The sequence below is a fragment of the Mytilus edulis genome, chromosome 3, assembly GCF_963676685.1.
Source record: "Mytilus edulis chromosome 3, xbMytEdul2.2, whole genome shotgun sequence".
Taxonomy (NCBI): Eukaryota; Metazoa; Mollusca; class Bivalvia; order Mytilida; family Mytilidae; genus Mytilus; species Mytilus edulis.
This window is the reverse complement of record NC_092346.1, coordinates 75,217,890-75,243,495: the sequence shown is the minus strand read 5'-3', so window position 1 is coordinate 75,243,495 and position 25,606 is coordinate 75,217,890. Positions and strand designations below refer to the sequence as shown.

Here is a 25,606-nt window from a genome sequence, read left to right as displayed (position 1 = left end):
AAATACATGTTTACAAATTGTAAAGATGATTCCACCGGATGTGACTTGGCATATGATAGACTTGGTCTTGAAGTAACAACATGCCACGGTAGCTTGCTTTCAACATTTTTGTATTTATTTTAGCAAGCATTATGAAGATGCATATTTCAATTGTCTTCTAATACAAGATAACTAAAGGGAAAACGAATAGACGAACTAACATATTAGAATTAAAGTGGTGGTTGTTTAAATGATATACGAGAATATAATCTTACCATGATAAGGGGGCATGTTCAAACAAACTCAATGACAAAATAACATATAAGTCTTAAAGGGTGCAACTGCCAGTCTTCAACAAGATCAACGTGTCTTTGCAATGTAATATCAGTAGCTCTCGATCACACGTTATGAACTAACACATTCATGCAGCTTACGTATTACCATCTTATTCTACACGGCGGATGCATGTTGTTTATGTTGGCCTTTTCTATATTAGTCATTTTAACCATGCTAGCGCTCATGGCTATCTCTAGTTATAGATGTTTTTTTATTGCTCACTTATTTTCTTTACAGTTGACACGATTTTAATTCTCTTTTCATATTGATGTTTTGTTTTGTTTTTTAAACTCATAAGTAATTGGTTATTGTGCCGTCTCATTTTTTAATACAAAGTTTTGTTATATTTCAACTTTAAAGTCATATGAAACGAGTGAGTGATGAAAAAAAATGTTTATCCAATTCTCGAACCAATGCATGTATATATATCATAAACTTAGTCCTCTGTGTCACGATTTTCTCATTTTTTAAGCAAATATGTCGTATAATCGACATTTTTTTTTCTCTCTGTCGGTTATGATTTAACAAATGTGGCTGCTTATTAAATGCCGTGTTTTAAAGCCGAAGTTTACCGATTGTCACCTTATAGTAAACAAATCACAAAAAGCATGGATATTGAGCACGTGCTTAACATGTACAATCAAATAAAAAAAAATAATGACAGATTCATGCGTATTGCGATCACCGGATTTTTACGAGGAGGGTTACGATAAGGTCACTATGCATACGGAAAATATGTCGACCAATTGCTTCTTGGTCGAATTGCTGGAAGGAAGCAATTAAAAATATATAGATATAGGAAGATGTGGTGTGAGTGCCAATGAGACAACTCTCCATCCAAATAACAATTTAAAAAGTAAACCATTATAGGTTAAAGTACGGCCTTCAACACGGAGCCTTGGCTCACACCGAACAACAAGCTATAAAGGGCCCCAAAATTACTAGTGTAAAACCATTCAAACGGGAAAACCAACGGTCTAATCTATATATACAAAACGAGAAACGAGAAACACGTATATATTACATAAACAAACGACAACTACTGTACATCAGATTCCTGAATTAGGACAGGTACAAACATTTGCAGCGGGATTAAACGTTTTAATGGATCCAAACCTTCTCCCTTTTTCTGAAACAATAGCATAACATCACAACATAGAAAAACATATGATAAAATATCAATTGGCAGACTTAACTCAATCAAAAAACGTATGATTACACAATGGACATAAGTTGTTAAATGAAAACCATTTAGTTATAAAAAACATATGCATATTTTTTTTAATTTGAGGTTTCTTTATTATGACTTTAAGTGTGCTACAAAAGATTCATAAGGAATAAAATTAACGGTACCAATTTTCTTGCACCAGATGCGCATTTCGACAATACATGTTTCTTCAGTGATGCTCGTGGCCAAAATATTTGAAATCAAAAGCTGATTTACAATTCAAAAACCAAGCAACTTGAAGTATTAATGAATATGAGTCTCATGTCGTTAATTTTATTGACTGGTATGGTTCCAAAATACTACGAAGCTGTTGTAACATGTCTCAGCAGAAATTTACAATGAAAAAGAAAAAGGTTGAACAGTCATTAACACGTTCAATCCCGCTTCTTTTTTTTTTTTGTATGTGTTTTTCCCATTTTAGTAGCCTGTATTATCGTGGTGAATGGTTGCTGTCTGTTTGATCTTTTTCATCATTTGTTTAATTCATCATCAGACCGTTGGTTTTTCGTTTGAATTGTTGCACATTAAAACATGTCGGGGCCTTTTATAGCTGAATGTTTTTTTATAGAGTCTGCGCATTATTGAAGGATTTTCGGTAGCCATTAAGTGCTTAAATTACGTCATCACGATTTTTTTTTATAATGGTAAATTATCATTGGCAGTTATAGTATATCTCCTTTTTGCATATTGAAATTAATGAAACTATAGATTAATAAATTATTGAGTAATTTGTTTAAAAAAACGGTTTTGATAGTGATGTATGAATTATTTCAAAATAACTGTATTATCTTTAAAGATCCCGGACAATCTGTTTATAGTACTCGGTGCGGGAGGGGGCACAAAAGATGTAAAACGCCTGATTTTGAAATTAACGTAATCTGTTTCCAAATCTGCATGAACATTAATTTCATGACAAATATGTTTGGCAGCGTTGAATATAAGTCTGACTCATATAACCGCGAAATATGAGTAAATAGACTGGATTGTATATGGTATAGTTTCACTCGAAAATGGTGGACCGATTGCCATTTACCTGAGAAAAAAATCTCAGTCGACCACTACCGCTCAGTTGCTTAATATCTGCTTAACTTTGGTTGATTTACCAAAAACAATGCTGTAACGTTGACACAATTCAGTAAATTATTCAGGTTAACAACTATTTGTACATATTTAAAGCTCTGTCGGGCATACAATTTAAACACGAGCATTTAAATTTATTTTTGCAAGAAGGAAGTTGAATTGATTATTGTAATCTATGGTGGATATCGATTATTTGTCCTAGACAGGTAAAGTATGATTTTGTAAATAACATATTTTATGTAATATAACAATATATAAGACAAATATATTCAAAAAAATTTTGTGTTTATTTCAATTGTTTTCGTTCATGCCATTTTTTTATAAATACAAATGTTGTAGAACGGTAGTGTTGCCGATTGTTTCATTGTTCACCATTTATGTACTGATTGACTTTGTTTAATCCATTTTCTGTTTTGGAATCATTATTTTTTGTTTTAATATCGTTATTTCTCTTGTTTATATATAATTATGCATTATCAAAATTATATTCTGATAATAACATTTTCAATATATATATGAACAGTATAAAGAAATATCTGTTGATTTGGTAAATTTAATCATTGTTGTAAGAGCAAGCCGTAACACGTTACATAACCAGGTGTCATTCGTTATATCGAAAAACTATCGTGAAAGAATAACTAACAGTGGTCAAATAATGCGATCGGATACTTCAAAATCTGTGCAAAATCTTCTGCATTTTCAAAACTTTGGAAAAAGAAATATGTCTGTCAAACGATTCAACCTCCTACACGATATTGTGCACCACATTACAGAAAAAGGGACGTAATTGTAAAGAAAACTCAAAAGTCGACACACAATCCTATGTGAATCAATAAGAGAGAAAAATAACACTGTGTACTATAATGTTGATATTCCAATATATTATGATATAATATTAAAAAGAAATATTTTTGAGAAAAGTAAAACTCTGTTGATTTAAAATCAAAATATATCGTGATCGATTAGGCAACACATTATTTTGATGGTAAAAGACCAGGCACAGGGGCGGATCCAGCCATTTTAAAAAGGAGGGGTTCCCAACCCAGGACAAAGGGGGGGGGGGGGTGTCCAAATATTTGTCCCCATTCAAATGCCTTGAGCGGTAAAAAAAAAAAAAAAAGGGGGGGGGGTTCCAACCCCCGGACCCCCCCTGGATCCGCCACTGAGGCATGACAAGTCAAAATTAACAGAGAACAACATTAATTTTGTTAATTTTTCCAATTGACACAATTGTAATTGGCTGAAACGTGCAGTAACTTACTAAGAACGTTGAATCAATTTTTCCGTGATATCATACTATTATTAGTTACACAGTGTGATATTGGCCTGATACGTCGGTAAATATGGGGTCAGTAAATTCCATATGGGGCGAGAGCGAAGCTCGAATCCCCATATGGAATTGACTGACCCCATATATATATATCCGTATTACGCCACTAACACACTAGCCTAACGAATTTATCTTACCGACTATCTTAACTTGTGAAATTTAGACTCGTGACCTATCAAAATGAGCAAGTCTTCAATACTGGTAGCATTTAGAAACTACTTCCATTGATCCTACAAAAAACAGATGCCAACAGTATCAACTTGTAAGTTTTAAATGTGTTTTATGGATTTATTTCAATCTTAATCATCAAATTCTGTTAAAACCTTTAAGATTTTTGCTCAGTATCGTTTTGTTTTATAAAGGGACGTAACACCACTACTAACCGTATATGAAATAAGCCCAACCTCCCTTCTAACCATATATGGATTATAAAGGGGCGTACCAACACTACTAACCGTGTATGAAATAAGCCCCGCCTTCCTACTAAATTAATATGAAATATACACAGTCTCTACGTGGACGCTTCGAACCAATCATATTCATAGAAATGTATAGGATGTAAGATAGATACCCATATTTAGAACCGTTTTCTTTGAAGACGCAACTCTAACTAAGAATTCAGGATCAAAACACATCCAGGAGCGTAAATTGTTTACAGTGAATACACATATAATGTATATGTATTTATAATGCTAAATGCATCAACGAAGGAGTGAAGCGGATGGTGGGTGGTCTGGTGGTCTTCCACTGGTAATGCAGTAATTTGTTCGTGTTTGTTTTCGTCATTTTTTTACTATATTGTTTAACTTTACATGAAGATAAATTATAATTGTTCTTAACAACAATGATACAAACTTTTCTGGTTTCCTTAGTTGTCGTCAACTTTAGATTACAGGCACCATAATTACAGTTACCTCTGCCTCATTTAACACATATTACCCCGAATTGGCTACAACAGTCATCTAAATACCAGAATATATGACAAACGAGAAAGTTGACTTTTTTCAACACAAATTCATTAGAAAGTAACAAGAACTTATAAATAGATATTCAGGGCCGGCTTCAAAAATAATACAAGCTGCTCTTGAGTTATTGTTGTTTAGGTGTAGCCTCTACATTGTATGAAGCATTTAATCTACTTGACAGTTTTACCTTTATATGTCTTTGTACTATTATGCTCCATTTGGTCATATGACTCTTGCGGTTTGGTATATTCATCCAGATTTCAAATGTTTGGCTTTTGTCATTCCTTCTGCTGCGTATGGGACAAGAGATGCGGGACACATGTTGTGTTTATTTAGATATTTTCTTTTGGTATACCATTGTATTTGTTGTCCACTTATTTTTAATTGTATCGGAAAATTATATATTTTTATGCATTCGTCTCTAAGTTGATTATATTTTCAGTATACATTTGTGTGTATGAATTTTGAATTCAGTATTGATGTACGTCTGCTCTGAATGTTCACACAGTTATTTCAAGGAATTTTATGATATGAAATTTTAAACAATTTGCATTAATTCCTTCGCTGCTCAACAAACCACCTCATATACTACCATAGATGCATAATATTGGTCAAGTAATATTTACATTTACATGTGAAAAAACAAACCAGTAAGATAAAAACAAAATTAAGTTCAAAGCGCAAATTGGTCAGCAACGTAAAATAGTGCGAATGATTATAAATAACAATCAAACTTACTTTACAGAAAATAAATTTACGACCAGAATTATTTCTTATATATTATAATCAGAAATTGAAATGTTGATTGTGTTTGATTCAGTCTTTTTAAAGTTTAAATCATAATCTAATGTATACTAAAATAAATCCAAATGATTCGATTTCCTTGTAGTAGATTCAAAATCGTATCTCCTTAAAAGAAAGAAAATGAATATATTTAATTTATATTAACGACAAAATTAATGATAATAATATATTCTTTTATAGTTGTTTTTATTTTTATTTAATTTTTTGTTTTATTTATTTTTTGGGGGGTAAGGGGTATTTATTCGTGAATGCCCATTTTAGATAATCAGATGTTATTTAGCAGTTTTATAACAATTATACATTCTACATACAGTATTGAATGAAGCTATGTTTGTTTTATTTACAGTACTCTTTAGCATTGGCTCATATCGAACAGTAAGCTACAAACAATTTGATAAATGACACAATATAAATATAAAATAAATGAAATAAGGGGTGAATAATCGCAAATGGAGTTATATAGACGAAAACGTCGCTGAGGTAGTTATATAAGTTTTTGTACAAGATTGGTTCCTTTCCAAAAACATACGATTTATAAATCAGACATTTTAATGTGGAAGCACATAAATCAATGAAACAAGCCAATTCATTGCCATAATCACTATAGATGCTATAAACAATATGTATGACGAATTTTCTTGTAAATAAAAAGGTCGCTTAACCATTCTATTCATCAATTAGTTTATTCAGAAATGAACGAACCTTCTTTCCTTATTGAAACTACACTCACGCCATATCTTCCTATATCTATTTTTATAAAAGAACTAACTTACTCGCAATCCTCATTCAAGTCCAAAAAATTTATCAAAATCATATAGTGATGGGATATTCAGAGCATGTTAAAAATTGTTTTAAAACAACGAATAGAAAAAAGCTGAATAAAAAATTAATGTTGATAACGTCGATTATGAAAACGAAGTCCGTTAAGCCTCGGTCACACCTTACCGGATGGCTCAAACGGACGCCTAACGGATAACTTTTTTTCAATCCGTTCATGTTCGTTAGACGTCCGTTCTTATTCGTTAGGCGTTCGTCCATATCCGTTGCATGTCCGTTAAGTGTACGTTTCATCCGTCGACGTCCGTTCTGATCAGTGGAAAATTTTGAGCATGTTCAAAACTTTGAACGGATGTCCAACGGATAAAATGTCCGTTGGACGTCCGTTTTGTACGGTACTCGTCCGTTTCGTTTCCGTTTTGTATGCGTTACGTGTCCGTTATACATCCGTTGGAGGTCTGGCAGATAAATTCATCAACGGACTTCTACCGGACGTCTAACGGATAAAACGGATGTTAAATGCATGTGTTACGGACTTCTTCCGGACGTATAACGGACAAAACGGATGATGAACGGATCTGAAACGGATAAATGCCAATTGAAAATTTTTCGTCAGAAATGCCAATTCAATTTCTTAAGGTTAACTTTTTGAATTTTTATTATTCATATTAGGTCCGAGACCACAATTGTCGTCCCTTGATTTTCGAATATAGTCCCTAGTGTTGACAGTGGGTTACTTGCCATTAATTTTTATACCCTTCCAAATTTATTTCTTCATGTTTAATGCCTCAAATTGCAAGTAGGGGGTGAAATAACACTGTAAAAAAAATTGGGTCTAGAATTTAAAGGAAAAAGGAGTGATTTGCACTGAAACTGAAAAAGGTTGAAAATTAGCACTTCGGAAGCTGTTAAAAGGGTTTACTCCTGGTTTGCCCACTTTTAATTCTACCAATTATCTATTAGTAAAGAAAACAAAAAAGACAAAAGGTTTAAAGAGCATACAATTGTATAGTCTGTTCCAACTTAGGTATGGTCAGGTATATTGTTAGTAAGTGTTTTCTGCATATTCAGGTTGGTTTTTTTTGTATAGAAAAAATTATTAAAAAAAATCAAATATTTTTTCTCATTATTCTCAATTTTATAAATGCATTGCATAAGGTAATATGTAAAATGAGGATAAATACAATCTTTTAAATTCACACCAAAAGTCACAAAACATGATATTCACAAATCTTCACTTCATTGTCCAGTTCAAATGGAGAAGATGGGATCGATCATCAGCTGCGTCCGAGTAATCTACCACGCTGATTAGTCCTTGTTGGAATCTTTCTTTCAGTAGTTGGAGTCTGGTTCTTATACTCTGTATCGTCATCTTTTTGGGGGCGGGCTCCTCCTGCTGCATACTGGATAATGTTGCATTCTGTAAGTGCCTGTGTCTTTTTCAGTAGCTCAATGATCTCGTAGATGTTTGCGTGGGCATGTTTGAGTCTCTTCTTAAGTTTGTTGTGCCATCCTTCCAAGTGATTTGTGGTGGGGGTCCTTCTGTGTAATAGTGATTCCATAGAAAACGGTAGCTTTCAATCCTGAACTCTGTCATGTATTCTATAAATGAAGTTGTAGCCAGTATGTTTTCAGTTTCTTAAATGTCTTCTTTAGTGTTTAGCCAAACTTCTCCAACAAGGTGGGGTGGAACAAGAGGTAGTACTGCGGCTCCTCGTTGCAGTTGAGTTATGTCTTCATCTCTTTAATAGGACTGTAGTCCATATTTCTGTGACTATTGCCAAATACACTGGGTGAAGTTGAAGTAGCAGACTTTCACATTAACCCCTGGCCACACTGTTCGTGTTGCGTTGTTGGTTGCTGTTTCATAGTCAGTAAGTAGCCTTTCTGGTTGAAGTTCTAACTGGTGTTGTTAGCAATCATGATTATTAATCGAAAAATATTTTATTGTTGTTATTTGTTTTTTTTGTAAAGAAAATGCTAGCTTGGATGCAGATTACTGTGTAAATTGTGTTAATGTGAGTCAATGTGAAATTTAAAGAAATGGATATGGAGTTTTTATGTAATACTGATTTTTCTATTGATAAAAATACAATTAAACAAATTGAAAAGGAAAATTTTTGTAAATATAAAGAGAAGTGGTACTCTGACTTAATGTACAATGAAAGAAGTAAATTGCGAACGTATAGAATGTTTAAGCAATGTTTTAATAGAGAAAAATATTTATGTATTAATATGCCTGGAAAATATAAGAGTGCATATGCTAAATTTAGATGTGGTGTTGCACCTCTGAGAATAGAAACTGGCCGATATGAAGGCATTATGGTTGACAATAGATTATGTTTTAATGAGCAATGTAAGAAAAATAACATTATTGAAGATGAGAAACATGTCTTAATTAACTGCCCAGTATATGCAGATTTACGAGCTATTTTATTTAGACATGCTAGTTCTTTTAGTTGTGATTTTGTTAATTTGTCTGATGATGATAAATTCAATTTTTTATTCACTGATGAAAATGTGTGTTACTTTTTAGCCAAAATCTGCTATGATGTATTATTAAAAAGAAAAGGTATTTTATATAATTGTAGATAATAATGTGTTTTGTAGAAATTTTATAGTCTCTCATAACTCTTTTTAGAGTGGCTCATGTTGTTTTAAATATTACTGTAATTTTATAAATGTATAAATGTATGTCAATTTTGAGGTGAGACTCTAATAAAGTATTTGTCTTGTCTTGTCTTGTTATATTTATAGCTTGATTATTGAACAGTTGCATTTATATTCTAGTTGTTAGACTAAATTGGATATTTTTTATATTAAGTTTCAGAACAGTGTATTTTATTAAAATTTAAAAAAAAATAAGTTAAATAAAGTTAAAGATATTCAATGAGATTTATTCTAATAAATCTTTAGTTTCATTCTTTTACTTTTTACCTTTTTTCAGAATGTACCAATATATCATTTGTTGATAAATTGGAAAAATAATTTCATTTCAAGTGCACATTTTTCCTATTTTTTGTATGAATAAAAATACATTTTCCTGCCAAAAATATTATATAAAATTTAGAAAGTTTTGCCCACTTTCTTTTATTTAATAACAGAATATAATGTTCTTTTGAACATTTACAGGTAAAATAAAAGGTAAAAAATATGACTTTAATTCAGAAATAAACTATAATTGTTAAAACAACAATTCCCTCTATGTTTACATATACATGTAATTAAAAGTGGGCAAACCAGGATGACACCGTTAAAAGATATCAAGACGCCCTAAACATAAAACTGTCCATATTTTGAGTGAGAGCCGATGAAGTTTTCTATAATTTTGATATAATTTGTCCCAAAAGTAGAACAACACACTGTAAAAGTTTCTTTGAAAAAGCGCAGGTGGGATTTTTTTTAATTTTCATTTATGTTCTAAAAGAAATGCACTACGAAATAATTGTGGTCTCGGACCATATTCGAACTTAGAGTAAGGGCACATCTGCACAATCAAGCAGCTGTTATTTAGATCAGACACTGCCCTTTAGCGGCATTTTGAAGAAGAAACCAAAACCAGTTACACAAAACATTTTCAATATTAATGCGATTTACATGTATTATTATTGTCGCCTTTAATTTTTTCGTATATCTTGTTGATCCGTTTTATCTGGAACGCCTCGGTTAGGTGTTCGTTTTATGTGGTACTCGTCCGTTGGATGTACGTTCGACATCCGTTCTGTCCGTTACGTCTCCGTTTCTCGTCCGTTGCATGTCCGTTATGCATTCGTTAGGCATGGTTAGGCGTCCGTTTGAGTTAGTCAGTACATTAACGGACGCCCAACGGATAACAATTTTGTCAACGGACAACTTTTATTTTCATCCGTTAGGCGTCCGTTCGTCTTATCCGGTAAGGTGTGACCGAGGCTTTAGCAATGTTTACTTGATACAGAATACGTTTGATATCAATGATTAAGAGAGCCATATGCTTAAGCACAAAAACTGTTGTTGAGAACAGTCATAGAAAACTTTGTATAGGAGTGGTAAATAAACAAATTACATATGATATCGACATACATATTTATTTTTTTTGTCTATGCATTACTTTCTTTCAGTAAATATCTAAATTTTAATTTAAAATTAGAGCGAATTCATTTATGTATTGTTAGATACATTGGTTAGTGGCAAATGTTTCAAATAATATAAAAAGCAGATTAAATTTTCTATTCCACAACAATTTTACTACTGTTTTTTGTAAATAAAACAAATTCATTAAAACTCCACAATATAACATAGAAAATTGAATCCTGATAACGCTGCTTTGAGTTTACTAAATCATTGATTAATATGCAATGTATTTTATCTTAGGAAATTTGAATAAGATAAAGCACTTGTGATGTTGGAAGAGAGTATGTCGACGACTTGTTGCATGTCTATAGATTTTCATCACAGTGAACTAAAATTTCCAGAACAAAATGGATAGGGAACATAAACAAATGAATTCAAATGATATATTTTCATTGTTCAAAAGTCGATCTATTTTATTCATATGCTTAATTCATTTGTAGCTATGCTGTTGCAGTTGAAAACACATGTACAGTTTTCTGAAAATGGTTACTTTTAAAATGGATAACTATGGATTGTCTGGCATTTTCTTACTTGTGAGTGTACATTTTTACTCTAGATTAATTAGTATTTTTCGCCGTTTCAGCGTATTATATGAGACTTAATGGTGCACTGAAGGCACATAACAATAACACAGGTTATGATAATACAGACCACAAATGTGAGATTTGTGATATCATATGAAAAGATACGTGTTTAAAATATTATAGTATACACTACAATGACAACTACTAATAACATTATAACTTTTAATATACAATACTTTTAGAACAGTACCAACCAATAAACGCATGTTTTATGATAAGGCAAAAAGACAAATGTTATCAATCATTGAAAACTTAAATTTTGAAAACAAATAATTTAGAGTTATCTACCCTTACCTATATATTTTGGAACTAGACATATTCACCACTAGCCGATACCGATATTGAAACCCACACCATTACCAATACCGAAACCAAAAATAGTAATGAGGCAAATGATTAATTTGTTAATTAACTCAACATTTTTACTGCACTTCATTGTTTGAAATTTGAATACACTAGTTGGACTTCAATTGATCAATACACTAATGCAAGTAACATGCAATTTAAGATGTTGATACAATTCATTTATGATGTATAATTGATCATGAAGCAGGCTTCATCGTAAGAAATAGCTGCACATGGTTTTACAATAGATGCAATATCGTTCCAAGTATGTCTAGATATGTTTATTATTTTTATAAATTTTCATTCGTCTTAAGGAATGGTCTACATAAACTTCATTTCATTGCCAATTTTCGTTGATCGCGGATAATGGCATTTTGATTGCATAGCTGCCTTACAGTATATGGTGTAGCAAATTGATTTTCAACTGGATATGTGGTTTTTCCAATTAGTAACAATCACGAGGAAACAGTGATATCGCATGTGGACCGATCGCATCCATTAATCTGCAAGTCGTCGCGTCATTGTTATGACCTAGGAAACCAGATTTTATGTATCTTATGTTCTTTCCGGTGTCTATTATGACTTGCGTATGAATACAGTTTTTAATCCGATGTCCACTATAACACAGAGCCTGGTTTTCGGTTTGGCAATTTGTTTTGTAGTACAGTCCCATCAATAGCTCTTACCGCTCCTTCCAATTCTGGCCAATCACCCTTAATAGATTTCAATTCTTAATCTGAAGGCAATGTTGTCATGGATATGAAAGCTTGCTGGAGAATTAGCCAAATTTCATGTACAGTTATTTCCCTACGACAAAACTAGCTATATGCTAAATAGACATACTAAATAAAGTAGGTCCGGTAAGGGTCGATTTTGGCCTCGAATATCAGGTTCATCTGATAAAAGATTTTGAACACTTTTTAAACATTGTTTATTTCAGTTGATTCAATTAGTTTTGTGAAAGATTTAAACTGAGTAAGTCATTAAAAACGATCCGATTCAAGCTTTAATACGAAAAATCTATCAAATGCGCCCAAGAAATGTCACTTTTTCAGATGTTTTTTGTCAAAAATGAAAGCGACAGCATCCGTGTTCATTACTCAATCTTTATATATGTTATGTACTAGCATCAAATACAACTTACGTTTCAATATTAAGAATGAACACAAATGCGGAAACCGTCTAAAATTTAACTAACATGTTAAAATCTGAAGATTTCAGTAATTTAGCATGACTTAATTGTGCATTGTATTGTCAAAAACAGCCCATATTAATATGAGTAGCAGAAGCATGATTCTACTTTTCATAAAAAACTAAAAGTTAACATTTTAACAATTTTGTAAAACTGCTATATTTTGGGGCAAAAAGGGGTCTTACAGGACCTACATTTTTGTACTCCTTTGTATCCAGACGTTAATTGTTTATAATTACTTGTATAAGTGTGTTTAATACTCGTTGAATATTTCTTTGCTTTTTTAATAGATTCATATCAATTGTTGAATTTAAGTAATACTACATCTAGTGTATCTAAATTTTAAACAATATAAAAGAATAAAAGGGTTGAGTTAAAACAATATAAACATTTACTATTTACCTCACTACTATTTGTTGTTTCGGTTTATGGTTTCGGTTTCGATATTGGCTTATGGTGAAAATGTCTAATAATAGTGTAACATGTTTACTATTGCGTATACAAATTCTGAAAGTTTAATTTAATAATAACACCCATCTACTACGCTATTTTCCACATATTTCTATCATTTATTACCGAGATATAAAACACTACCAAGTACGCCTCACAAATAAAACATTACAAATAGTTATCAAAGGTATCAGGATTATAATTTAGTACGCCAGACGCGCGTTTCGTCTACATAAGACTCATCAGTGACCTTGAACTCACCTATGGTGCACATGTTTTTAAATGTTGACGTTTTGTATACGCTTTTGAAACTATTTTCTAGAATACTATAGTGACATTACAAAGAGGAAGCTTCTCTGCTGGTTTTTTTTTTTACACAATATCAATAAATACTGTATTTACATTTTGATAAACATTTCCATATAGACTATTGTTTACCTGATTAAATCAAATATGTAATAAAAAATAAATACCTTCATGTGCTACATTTTGAGTAAAATGGGATCGAAATTTTGTGTTTTGCTCAAAATATGGATTTGTGGCCGTATTTTCCTTCTCGAAAGAAAGACATAACTTTTTTGTTTTTAGCGTTATCAAACCAAATGGCATTTTAAAAAAGAGGGGTTCATGAACTCGTTTTCAAGTTAAATAAGTTTGAATGATAAAAATCAGTCGAAATCTGAACCTTTTCCCGACAAGACATCATTTGACGTCGCGAAAGTAACAATTTACGTTAGCAACGTCAATACCTCCCCTGTAACTGTATCGTATGCCCTTAATTTTGTGTTCAAATATAAAAAGCGATAACACTTTATAGATTTGTTGTGTCCAATGCCCTTTTCTCGATTAACTTCTTTTGATAGGTAAAATTATATATATAAAAAAGGGAAGTGTATTTTTAGTAATCATAGCATAATCTGTATGCGTTTTTCTTAAATGTTTCCATTTAAACTATGTTAACTATCAGGCTATACCAAGTCAGGAGCCTGTAATTCTGTGGTTGTCGTTTGTTTATGTGTTACATATTTGTTTGGAATGTTGTTCAAGACTATGACATGGACACATTACATTATAGAAGTGAAAATAACTCCCAGTCAAAAGCCAAGATTCATGAGGAAATGTATGAACTAGACTTATTAGATATATGCCGCCAGCAGCACCCTTTTGATAATAGGTAGTCATGGCGGGGTCCAAATCATAAACTAAGTCGTTTGGACTACTTCATGATTACCTCAGATATAGAAGCATTTGTGGTTTCATCAGATATAGGGATAAGTTATAGATCAGATCATTCTCCGGTTTTGATTAATTTAAGGTTTTCTAGTCAGATAAGAGGGAAGGGTACATGGAAATTTAATAACAGTCTTTTAAGGAAACTGAATTAATTGAGAAAGTAAAAGGGGACATTAAAACTGTCATTGAAGAATATGAGTCTAATCTTTTTTTTTTATGGATATTGAGACAGAGGATATACACTCAGTTTAATATAAGCTATCAGCTTTTAGGGGATATGATTAAGATGAAAGTCCGCGGATCTGCAATGTCATTTTTGCTTTCCAGAAAAAAAGAAGGAAATAAAAAAGAAAAAGATCTACTATATAAGATATCATTATTAGATGAGAAACTTCTGGAGAATAACAAGAAAGGGAAGGGATCGAACTAGAATTAAAACTATTGAGGGAAAAAAATGTAAAAGGGATAATAACAAGAACTAAGACAAGATGGCAAGTAGAGGGGGAAAAGGGAAGTAACTATTTTTGTAATTTCGAAAAAAAAACATTACACAGAAAAAATTATTCCCAAACTTATTTTGGAGGACGAGACTGAGATAACAGATCCAAGTACTATCAGAAATGAGCAAAAACAGTTTTATAAAAAATTATATACTAGTTGTAAACCATTGTTACTTGAAACTCACAGGGATATATTTCTTCAACATGATAATCCTTTTATTACAAAACCGAATGAGGAAGAGGTAGGTTCCTGTAAGGGACTTTTAACAATGCAGGAATGTTTGTCTTCTCTTAAACTTATGAAGAACTCCAAATCACCTGGTATAGATGGATTTACAGTTGAGTTCTATAAATTCTTTTGGAATGATATTTTAGATACCACTGGTAAGATGTTTAAATGAGGCTTTAGAATATGGAAATTTCTCTATCACACAAAGGCAGGGGCTCATTACTTGTATACCAAAGGAGGGTAAGTCAAAATGTTATTTAAAGAACTGGCGACCTATCACACTTTTGTGTGTAGACTATAAGATAGCTACAACAAGTTTAGCAAATAGACTAAAAAAGGTGCTGGTAAACATAATTAGTCAAACACAAAATGGATTTCTTAAAGGTAGGTTTATAGGCGAATGTACTCGATTTGTTTATGATTTGATGGAAAAGATGGTGGAAGACGACATTCCTGGGCTTTTACTTTTAGTCGATTTTGAAAAAGCTTTCGACACGGTTTTATGGCTTTGAACATACATTTATAAGTTGGATCAAGGCATGCTACTGTTATGCCTCTAGTGCAGTGTTAAACAACGGATATATTTCAGAATTTTTTCATTGAAAAGAGGGGTTCGTCAAGGGGATACTCTGTCTCTTTATCTATTTATTTTAGTTTTGGAACTACTCAGTGCAGCTATTAAAAATGACCCTGATGTTGCTAGGGTACCAATTAATGACTCGGAATTTCTAGTGAGTCAATATGCTGATGATTCTTCCCTTGTCCTGGATGGTGACAAAAAGTCTCAAAATCAATGTCTAAATTTGTTTGATAAATTTTCAGAATGTGCTGGACTTACATGTAGGTGTAATGTTGACAAAACTGAGGCCATATGGATTGGGTCAAAAAAGGGTACAACTTTTACCAGAAAAAAATCTTGTTTGGAACCTTTCTGGGAGGTTCAAACTATTAGGTATATATGGTTTTGGTTCAAGTTCTGACTGTCCTCCTTACACCCCCCCCCCCCACCATGTCTTGGCTGTATAAATTACTAGACCCCCAAAATTATTCTCCCTGAAAAGTTTTGCTGCTTAGCTATATACAAAAATTTGGGGGAGACAAAATTTTACATTTAAGTAAAGAAGGATTGCTTTATTTAGCAAAAACAAGTCAATCCATTTTGGCATGATATCCTGGTTCATTGTTCAAAATTGAAAAATAAGTTGAAAGTTGAAAACAATACCGATATTCTGGCCCATTCCATATGGCTAAATCCAAACATCAAAATGGATGGCAAGATGATATTGAAGGGTAAATATATTGAAAACTGCATATTTTTTATCAATGATTTGGTGTCAGATAATAATACATTATTCTCATATAAAGAATTTGAGAAAAAGTATAATATCAATACTAACTTTGTAGAGTATTATGGTATTTTAAGCGCTATTCCAAATATATGGAAATGTAGGATAGAAGGTAGTTCCAAACTTGATAATATTGAAAATAAATTAGTAGATAAAGTTAAAAAAAGAACCAAAATCTTGTAAATGTTTCTATAATTTATTTCTGGAGGATAACAAAGTGTTATCTTTCTTCCCGTAACAAGTGGAAAATAAATTTAAATTTACAGATTGAAGATTGAAATGCTATTTATTCCATGCCCTTCATTATAACCAAAAATTCGTTTTTACAAAATTTTCAATTTAAGATTGTTCATAGGATTTTACCATGTAATTCCTTTTTATATAAATGTAAATTAAAAGAAACTGAACTATGTACATTTTGTTCAGAAGTTAGAGAAACTATTTTCTATATTTTTTGGGAATATAATATAACACAAAACTTCTGGTTATCCATTATAGATTGGATTAGAAATTATGAAATCTTAATGCCTTTTAGTGCAAAAGAGGTCATTTTAGGTGTGTCTGAGGATTCTGTCAACAGTAAAACAGTTAATAATATCTTGTTGTTACTTAAATACTATATATACAAATGTAGATGTAAGAGTGTATTGCCCACAAAACATGGTGGGATAGAATATTTAAAGTATTGGATTAAAATAGAAAAATACTCTGTATATTTCTTAACCCCTACACAAAAAATAAAAACGGATCAAGATTCTGTTTTTCTTTCTTATAAAAACCAAGTTAATGGTACAAAGAAAGATAAGTTTACATATAATAACATACAGATTTTGCGCATGACAAGTTTGCACAAAAGCGAGCAACAAGAATGAGAGATTGTTGATCAACCTGGAGAACATACTTCTATTTTGATAATTCTAATTAATTTACACAAATTTTTCAATACACTAATATTTTTTTAAATAAATAAACTGCCGAATTTCAAAATATTTACTCGGCTTACATAGTAAGGTTTAAGAAAAGCTCTTCTACTTTCTGTTAGAGCTTTACAGTTTAAAATAAAGTGAAATGCATCACCAATCTCATGAGAATTACAAAGTACACAGTACCTTTCCTGTCGAATAATTCTACGCCATCTACCGGTTTCTATAGGTAACCGATGATTTCCAGTTCTAAACCTACATAACGTTTTTTTTTTTATCTTCATAAGGTAATAAATCTAAATATTCTTCAAATTCAAAGTTTTCTTTAAATAGTTTGTAACATAAGGCTTTTGGAGAATTCTCTATTTTTGATTTCCAAGTCTGCTGAAATTGGTCAAAAAATCTGTGTTTAGTGCTCAACTTTAGCCATTTTGGATTAAAACTATAGTTATCCTGATTTAACCAAATATTTGAAAATCCATATTTATTTAAGATATTTTTTATACAAATCAACCATTCGAAAGTAAATCCACCATCTACGTTAAGTTTATAAATATATCTATATAGAATATTTGTCATTTTACTATCGGAACTTTTTACAATATTAGACCAAAAAGATACCATACGGTGTTCCACATATACTGACATAGGATAAGCGCCTAGCTCTCCATATACCATAATGCTTGGGGTTGATTGTTTTCAAGTTTAACAAAAGTTTACAAAACTTCAAATGCACTCTTTCTATTTCATCAGTATTACTAAATCCCCAAATTTCACAACCATTTAGCAATATAGGCCTTACAATTTTATCCAAAAGATCGTACTGACATTTAACTGTCAGGTTATGTAAGCGGCCTTTTTTTAGAACTTCATACATAGCTTTGGTGGCTTTACTAATGAGTTGATTTGTACTCTTTTAAAACTACCCGTTTTGGAAAAAATAATGCCTAAATATGAAATATCCTTGACAATTTCTAAATCATTACCAGCAAGTGTAAAATTTAATTTGTTTGTCAATCTACCATTACGAAAAATAACAATTTTTGTTTTGGTTGGATTAACTTTCAGTTTCCATATATCACAGTATTCATAAAATGTATTTAGCTGTTGTTGAAGATCTTGTGTAGTTTTAGAAAATAAAACAGTATCATCTGCATAAAGTAATACATAAAGTTTCAAGTAAATATTAATTTGTTCTTCTATTTTATTTGTCACTGTGTTTAGACCTATTACATCATTTCTATGAAAAAAATCTTCTAAGTCATTCAGATACAAAGAAAAAAGAAAAGGAGATAAATTTGCTCGTGTCTAACACCTATATTACATGGAAAGTATTCGGTAGTATCACCATTAAATGAAATACGAGATTTAATACTACTATACATATTAAAAATTACATTATACATTTTACCATTTATATCATTTAATAGTAAATTTTGCCACAGGCCATTTCTCCAAACGGTATTAAAAGCTTTAGCAAAATCGATAAAAGCACAAAAAAGTTTCCTCTTTTTCGTTTTTCATCGTCTGAATGGAAGAATATAAAATAAATAAGTAATCAGTAGTGGAGTATCCTGTCCGGAAGCCTCCTTGGTTTTCGCATATTAAGCTATATTCTTTCGAATATTTATTTAATCTGTTATTTAATACAGATGTCAGAAGTTTCCCAAAGCAGCTTATTATGGTGATAGGTCTAAAATTCTTTGGATCAAATTTATCCCCTTTATTTTTAAACACTGGAATTATATCGCCCCATAACCATTCTTCGGGTACAATACCTGTATCAAAAATTACATTAAATAGTTTTACATAAAATATCACACATAACACTGAAAGAATGCTTCAGATATTCATTAACAATTCTATCATTAGCAGATGCTTTATTATTTTTCAGACCCTTCAAACCATTTTCAACTTCCTCACGAGTAATTACAGAGTTAATATGTACATTCAAACTATCTACATCAACCTGGCTTTCCGAAGGATTTTCATTATCTTCATTTTCACCGCTATTCAAATCTGTGAAATAATCAAACAATTTAAACAGTAATTGGGATATCTGGAGTTTTGGATTTTTTGTTACTGTTTAAAATTTTCCAGTATTCCTTTGGATTTTTTTATTTCAAATTATTAATCTTATTTCTAATATTCTTGCGGTGTTTATTTTTACTTTTATCCACTGTTCTTTTGTATTGCTTTTCTAGAGATTTTGTCTCATTGAAAAGATCTGGTGAAAAATTACGTTTCAGTTTTCTCTTAGATTTTTTGAATTTTTTGCTTGCAGTCTTGCAATCTTCGTCAAACCAAGGCTTGGATGTATTCATTTTAACATTATTTTGTTTATCACATTTCATATAAGTACCAAACGTAGTCTTAGAAGCATCAACAAGTATATCCCAAGTTCTTTTAACAATATTATTTACACAATCATGATTTACATCTTCTATGTTTACAGACTCAAACTCAGTTAGAATAATGTCAGTATGGGTTTTATCTATATTTTCAATAAAGGTATCCAGATTTTCGATGTCCCATCTTTTAACCTCTTCAGTTGGTGTGAACATCCCTTTTTAAAATGATTTCTTTTCTCATTTTCATATATGCACATAGCAAGTGACAATGGAGTGTGAGCATCGGAAAATAATTTTGATGTTTCAAGAATAGAAAAGTTTTGAAGAAGTGTAAGAAAATTTGCAGAGCCAATAACATTATCTACCACACTGACATTTTTACATGTAAATTGGCCTTTATCTTTGTCATCCCCGATTCTACCATTACAAATAAATAAATTATTAGCTCTGCATAGATGTAAGAAAATGTTACCAAAATTATTTTTCTTTTTATCCATACTTTTTCTTGAAATATTAATATTTGAGCTTGCTAACGTGTTTAAAGATACATCATTCAAATCAAACATTCCTGAACATTCATCATAGGTTACTTCTGTAAAATCTAAGTCCTCGCCTGTTCTGGCATTGAAATCTCCATGAAGGCATATATAACTATGATCTGAACTAAATCAGAAGTGGCAATTGTTAGAAGCAGCATTTAATTAACAAAATCAATTGTAATATTAATATCTTATTATACCATTATGATTTAATCGATCTTACAAGTATTAATTAACCTTTTTTATCACATATATTTAGTACAAAATACAGCTATTTTGTATACCTAATAAAGGTTCGTTTTTCCAGTCTGTATCACCTACCCTGGATCAAATGAAAAACCGGTCATTTTTTTGGTTTTATTATGTCTAAATTTAAAGTCAGTCATACAAGATTTTATGTAGGTCATCAAATGAGTAGTGGCTACATTTTCATATGATAATAAGTCATCTTTTTGTAATTTTGTCAGAATTATTTTATCATTGAAAAAATGTGCTAATGTTTTATGCTCAAATTGCACTAAATTGCTTTGCTTGAGATGATGTATATATAAAAGTATGTTTTCTTCTTCAAAAGTTGTCCTAGTAACTGCAGTTTTGTGAAGGTCTGGCTTAATGAATGAAAGTTCATTTTTTAAATTTGTTAATACTTTAGCTCTATGAGGAAGATAATGAACTAGTTTTGACAGAGCAGAGGAGGAAAAAGTTGTCATTGCACCCTTTACTTCACGGTTGATACAACTCTCGTGTGCTTCATCCAACCCCTGACTATGAATGTTTCTCCCAGATATGTTTACTACAAAAGCACCCTCTTCAAACTTTTTAATAATGCCAGCTGGAAAAATTTTCAAGTCCGCTATATGATATGGTAAAAGTCGAGCATAATATTTGCTTTCAGTGATTTGGGTGATTTTGGTAACTTCTTTTATACAAAAATTACGAAGTTCCCAGTTACCAGAACGTATAGCAAGGAAATATGAAATATAAGTGAAGCAGTGCTTACTTAAGAAAGTATTCCAAAATCTCCAGTTTTCATTTTCTGCACAAAGCTGATCTAATAATTCTTCATATTCAGATGAAAAATTTTGGAAAAATTTCATTTGTTTTTGTATTTTTTCTAAAGGGGGAAAGTGTATCATCTGATAAAATGTCAGATACTCTTTTAATATGAATAAGATGGTCATTTTGGTCATGGTTAAAATGATAATATTTAATGACAGTTTCTATTTGAAAACGAAAAAGTGATTCCCAGAATTGCATCAAGAAATTATGTGTTTTATCAAAGTTCAAAGCCTGTATAACTGAATTTGCAGTTGCACCTTGATGGAAAATTTCAATAAAATCTTTGAGACCAGCATCAAGATACAACTTCATAATCATCCTCTGATAATTTTTTAATATGTGCCAGTCACCTGGAAAAGGGAGGACCCAATCAAGTTCGGATCCATATTCCCCTTTTAGCTTTACTAACAGGTCATATGTCTTTCCATCACCAACAACAACTAAATGGTTGATATCCCGACCAACATTTAAATTTTGATGCAATATCTCTAAAGAATGTTTGACAGTATCTTTATTGTCACATTGTTCGTCCAACAAAGACAGATATTTCACCTCAGATTTTTCAATTACAGTATTATTATTTTTTTTACTTATAAAATCTTGAATACCAGGGGATTGGGAATGGCTATTTGGACAGGGCAATTTACAAAAACAATATTCAAGTAAAGTAGAAGCACAGCTTTGGGCCACTGCAATTTCAGAATCTGATTTTTCAAAATCATTTACAATGAATTTTTTTTTTAAATTAGATTCTTGTCTGTTACTATTAGAAGGTTCTATAGTAACTTTATTAATAAAACTATCTAAATTAAGTAAAGGCTGATTACAGAAATGAAGATCTTCTGGTGTTCTTTTTCTGTTTCGAGCAAATTGCTGAATTTCTGATTCTTTCATTACTTCTGTGCAAATGGCTGCAATGCTTGACAATTTTTTATGAAAACCATTATACTTCCTTAAATCTGAAACATCAGTAATATTTTTTGACATGAGAAAAATACCACTATCAAAGTATAACCTTTGATTTATTAAAGGACAGTATTTTCCATCAACCTCCATAATGTGGAAAGAATGGTTAGTTAAAAACATGGGATTTATTTTCTTTTTAAGGAGTAAGTGATTTGGGTTCAAGGGATTTTTTGTGTTTATTTCATATATATAAATACAGCATCCTGTAGCAAAAGAAACAGCAGCTAAATCTACTAAATCTGACTCTCTCCTAGTATTAAAAAGATATAATTCATGGTTAATGTCCTCATCTGGAGAAAATTTTGAAACTTTAGAAAAGTTTTCATCACTTAAATAATAAGGATCTGACAATATTTCTCTCAGAGATTGATCCATAACAGTATTTGTTAGGCAATTTTCCATAACTTTTTCAATATCAGAATTGCAAATACCATCATTATCTCTTTCAGATGTAAGTAAACCATAATTCATTAAAATGGCAATTGACTTGTAAAGGGAAATAACTTTAAAATCATTATCTGGAAATAAATTGATGGAACGATACTCATCTTTACCATATAAATATATATGCCCTTTTAAATATTGTTGCTTTTCCTCGGGCAATAACTCTATTGATGGCTTAGGTATAACCAATTGAATAGAGGTTCCATCAAAACCACGATGGGCATCTGTAGACTTAACAGCAGCATAAGATGATCTTTTGTTAATATTATCTACAGATGCTATTTGAAATTGACATTTTGAGGAATTTATTGAATTTGATTTCCTTTCTTCAACAATTTGAGTTTGATATCTCTCATAAGTCTGCTTAGAAACACATATACCAAATTTATTTAAAAGGTTAAAGCATTCAGTAGAGGAATTGATAAACTTGTCAATGATGTCAGCTATTAATATTTGAAATTTATTACATTTAGAATCTCTGTTGAAAATTAAACAACAACAAATATTAAAAATTTGAGAAAACTGAACAGAATCCTCACTTAATGAATTCTCCCCAAAAGGAAGCTGTAATTGTGTTTCCTGTCTAATTAAGGAACACAAGAAATTCCACAATATTGGGTCAATAGTATTCTCTATGAAGTCGTGAAATTTAAAATTTGACAAGTTTCTATTTGAATTATTTTTAATGTTTTTACAAGATGATTGTATTTTTAATTTTATAATTTCTGCAGCTTTTTTCAAAACATTTCCATCATTAAGTTGTACATTCTCTTCAAGTTTATTTTCATCATGTGAAGTACATGTTTTGAATTTCTTCAATTCAGCTAATGAGTCAATAAGACATGAAACAATATTCAGTCCTTTCATTAGTATTATAGTACCATGTGGGTCATATTTACAGTCAATGGAATCACCAAATAATAAGTTTAATTTATTACATAATATACGGTTTTGATTTCTCAACTGGTCCGAGATAAAATTCCCCCCCAAAATCTTTATAAAACTGCACAATTTGTGAAATAAGAAGTGCCTTTCTCTGCAGAAGATCGTTGCAAATTTTAATAACAAGGATTTCAAAAGATTTAGTATTACTGTTATCAAAATAAATGGGAAGGGAGCTGTTAGTGGCTTTTGTCAAAATGTCTGTAATCTTTTCACGACTTAATATCTCAACAAAAGCATCACTGTCCAAAAAGTTTGTAATGGAGGAAAACATTGTTTGCATATATCTGAATTTTTAGATAGATCAACAGGAGTAAAATTTTTGTCTTGAAAGTAATAACACAATTTGTCCATCTTGTCAACCCTCAATTTATATTTTCTCTTTAAAATAGAGCAATAGATTTTACATTTGTCATGTGAAGATTCAAACCTTGAAGCCTTCAAAAAATGTGAATCACAAAGAAAAATCTCTTCATTATCAGTAATATTTGTATCAAAAACAGAATTAATTTTATCCAGAGAAATGGGTGATTGGCGTAAAATAGATAGGTCTTGGGAGCACATATCAAGAGAATGTAATGTACATTGAACCTTTTTCTTTTTAATAATCGGTACATCTTGCTCATTTCTCTTGCTACTGACTGCTCTATCTGATTTTAGAAAACAAGTCTTGCAAATGCAGTCATTATCTATGAGACCATATTTTCTTGAATATAATTTAAAACAATGTCAGAATGTTTATCATTTTTAGACAAGTGGCGATATGAATAATTACTGTGTTTTTTGCATATATATACTGCATGGACCACATTCTTTTTCAGGGTGATAAATTGAACCTTTAACACCCCCCAATCCAGGTTGATATAAATATATTTTCAGACCATCTTCACAGATGACTGACTTCATGAAAGATAATGAAAGACCATTTTTTAACCTAAAATGTTGTAGGTTTTTTTTTATTCCAGTGTGTTTTTCAACAAATAATTTAAGGCTTGCTATTGCTACAGTTTTATGAAAAGTATTGTATGTCAGAGATTTACCAAAGGCTTGGATATGAAGACTTGTTCTTTTATCAGATGTATTACAGAGTCTGTTATTATAATCTGCTGGAATTTTATCTTTGTTTCCATGAGGAATTTCTCCTGTATTAGATATTTTAACACTAAGACAGTTTTCTTTCTTGTCAGAAATAGATAATACATCAAAGGAATTTTGTAAAGACAGTGTGAACGAGTCAGGAACAAGGCAATAATTCAAGTTGATTTTAGGAACATATTTTGAGCTGCTACCACATGTACCAATATTAGAAACAGGACGTTTATTTTTAGTCTTTGGCTTTTGTCTCAAACTCTGTTTAGACTGTCTGATAGTTGCTGTTACAGCATTATTAGTATTGACTGTAACAGGTTTAATACCAACATTTTTGTTTGCTAACTTGTTGGAGAATTTAAAATTATTCAGAAAATTTTTGATGCCCATTTTGTCAACTGGGTCAATGAGGGGTGGAAAATCTCCCACATTTAAATGAAAGCTCATTTTAAATATATGTGAATTTTAAATTAATCTGTTCAAAATATTATTTCTAAAGGTATCTTCAATATACAATCAGATTTTCAATAAGTCGTAGCCTGATTTTAATATGTTAACGTGTTGTAACAGTCGAGAACCAGACAGGTAAAGAAAAATGCCGGAGAGCTTATTACAAGACTGTTGTACAACCAGGAGATAAATATAATGCCATGAACGCAGTTGACAAATGATGTGACGCGTTCTTTTTATTGATGAGGTTCAGGATAGTGCAATCGATTGGCATTTTCTTTCTAACAATATTATGGAGGCCAATATTATTGTTTTGCCGGAAATAAATGAAATATATATATAATGCAGTTCTCTT

The 25,606-nt window shown here is 31.2% G+C and overlaps 2 protein-coding genes across 5 annotated transcripts in view; one reads left to right on the top strand and one right to left on the bottom strand.

Moving 5' to 3' along the window:
- LOC139517441 (alpha-2A adrenergic receptor-like) overlaps positions 1-25,606 on the bottom strand; it is a 541,200-nt gene that overhangs the window by 49,330 nt on the left and 466,264 nt on the right. The window lies entirely within an intron of this gene.
- The window catches only part of LOC139517440 (uncharacterized), a 76,086-nt gene continuing 53,155 nt past the window's right edge, over positions 2,676-25,606 (top strand). For 3 of the 4 annotated variants that reach the window (XM_071308472.1, XM_071308470.1, XM_071308469.1), the window contains exons 1-2: positions 2,713-2,829; positions 11,064-11,142. In XM_071308472.1, coding sequence (XP_071164573.1) covers positions 11,074-11,142 — 69 coding nt within the window. In that variant the 5' untranslated portion in view covers positions 2,713-2,829; positions 11,064-11,073. Of the gene's footprint in view, positions 2,830-11,049; positions 11,143-25,606 lie in introns of all 4 variants that reach the window. The other variant, XM_071308468.1, reaches the window with a different exon arrangement.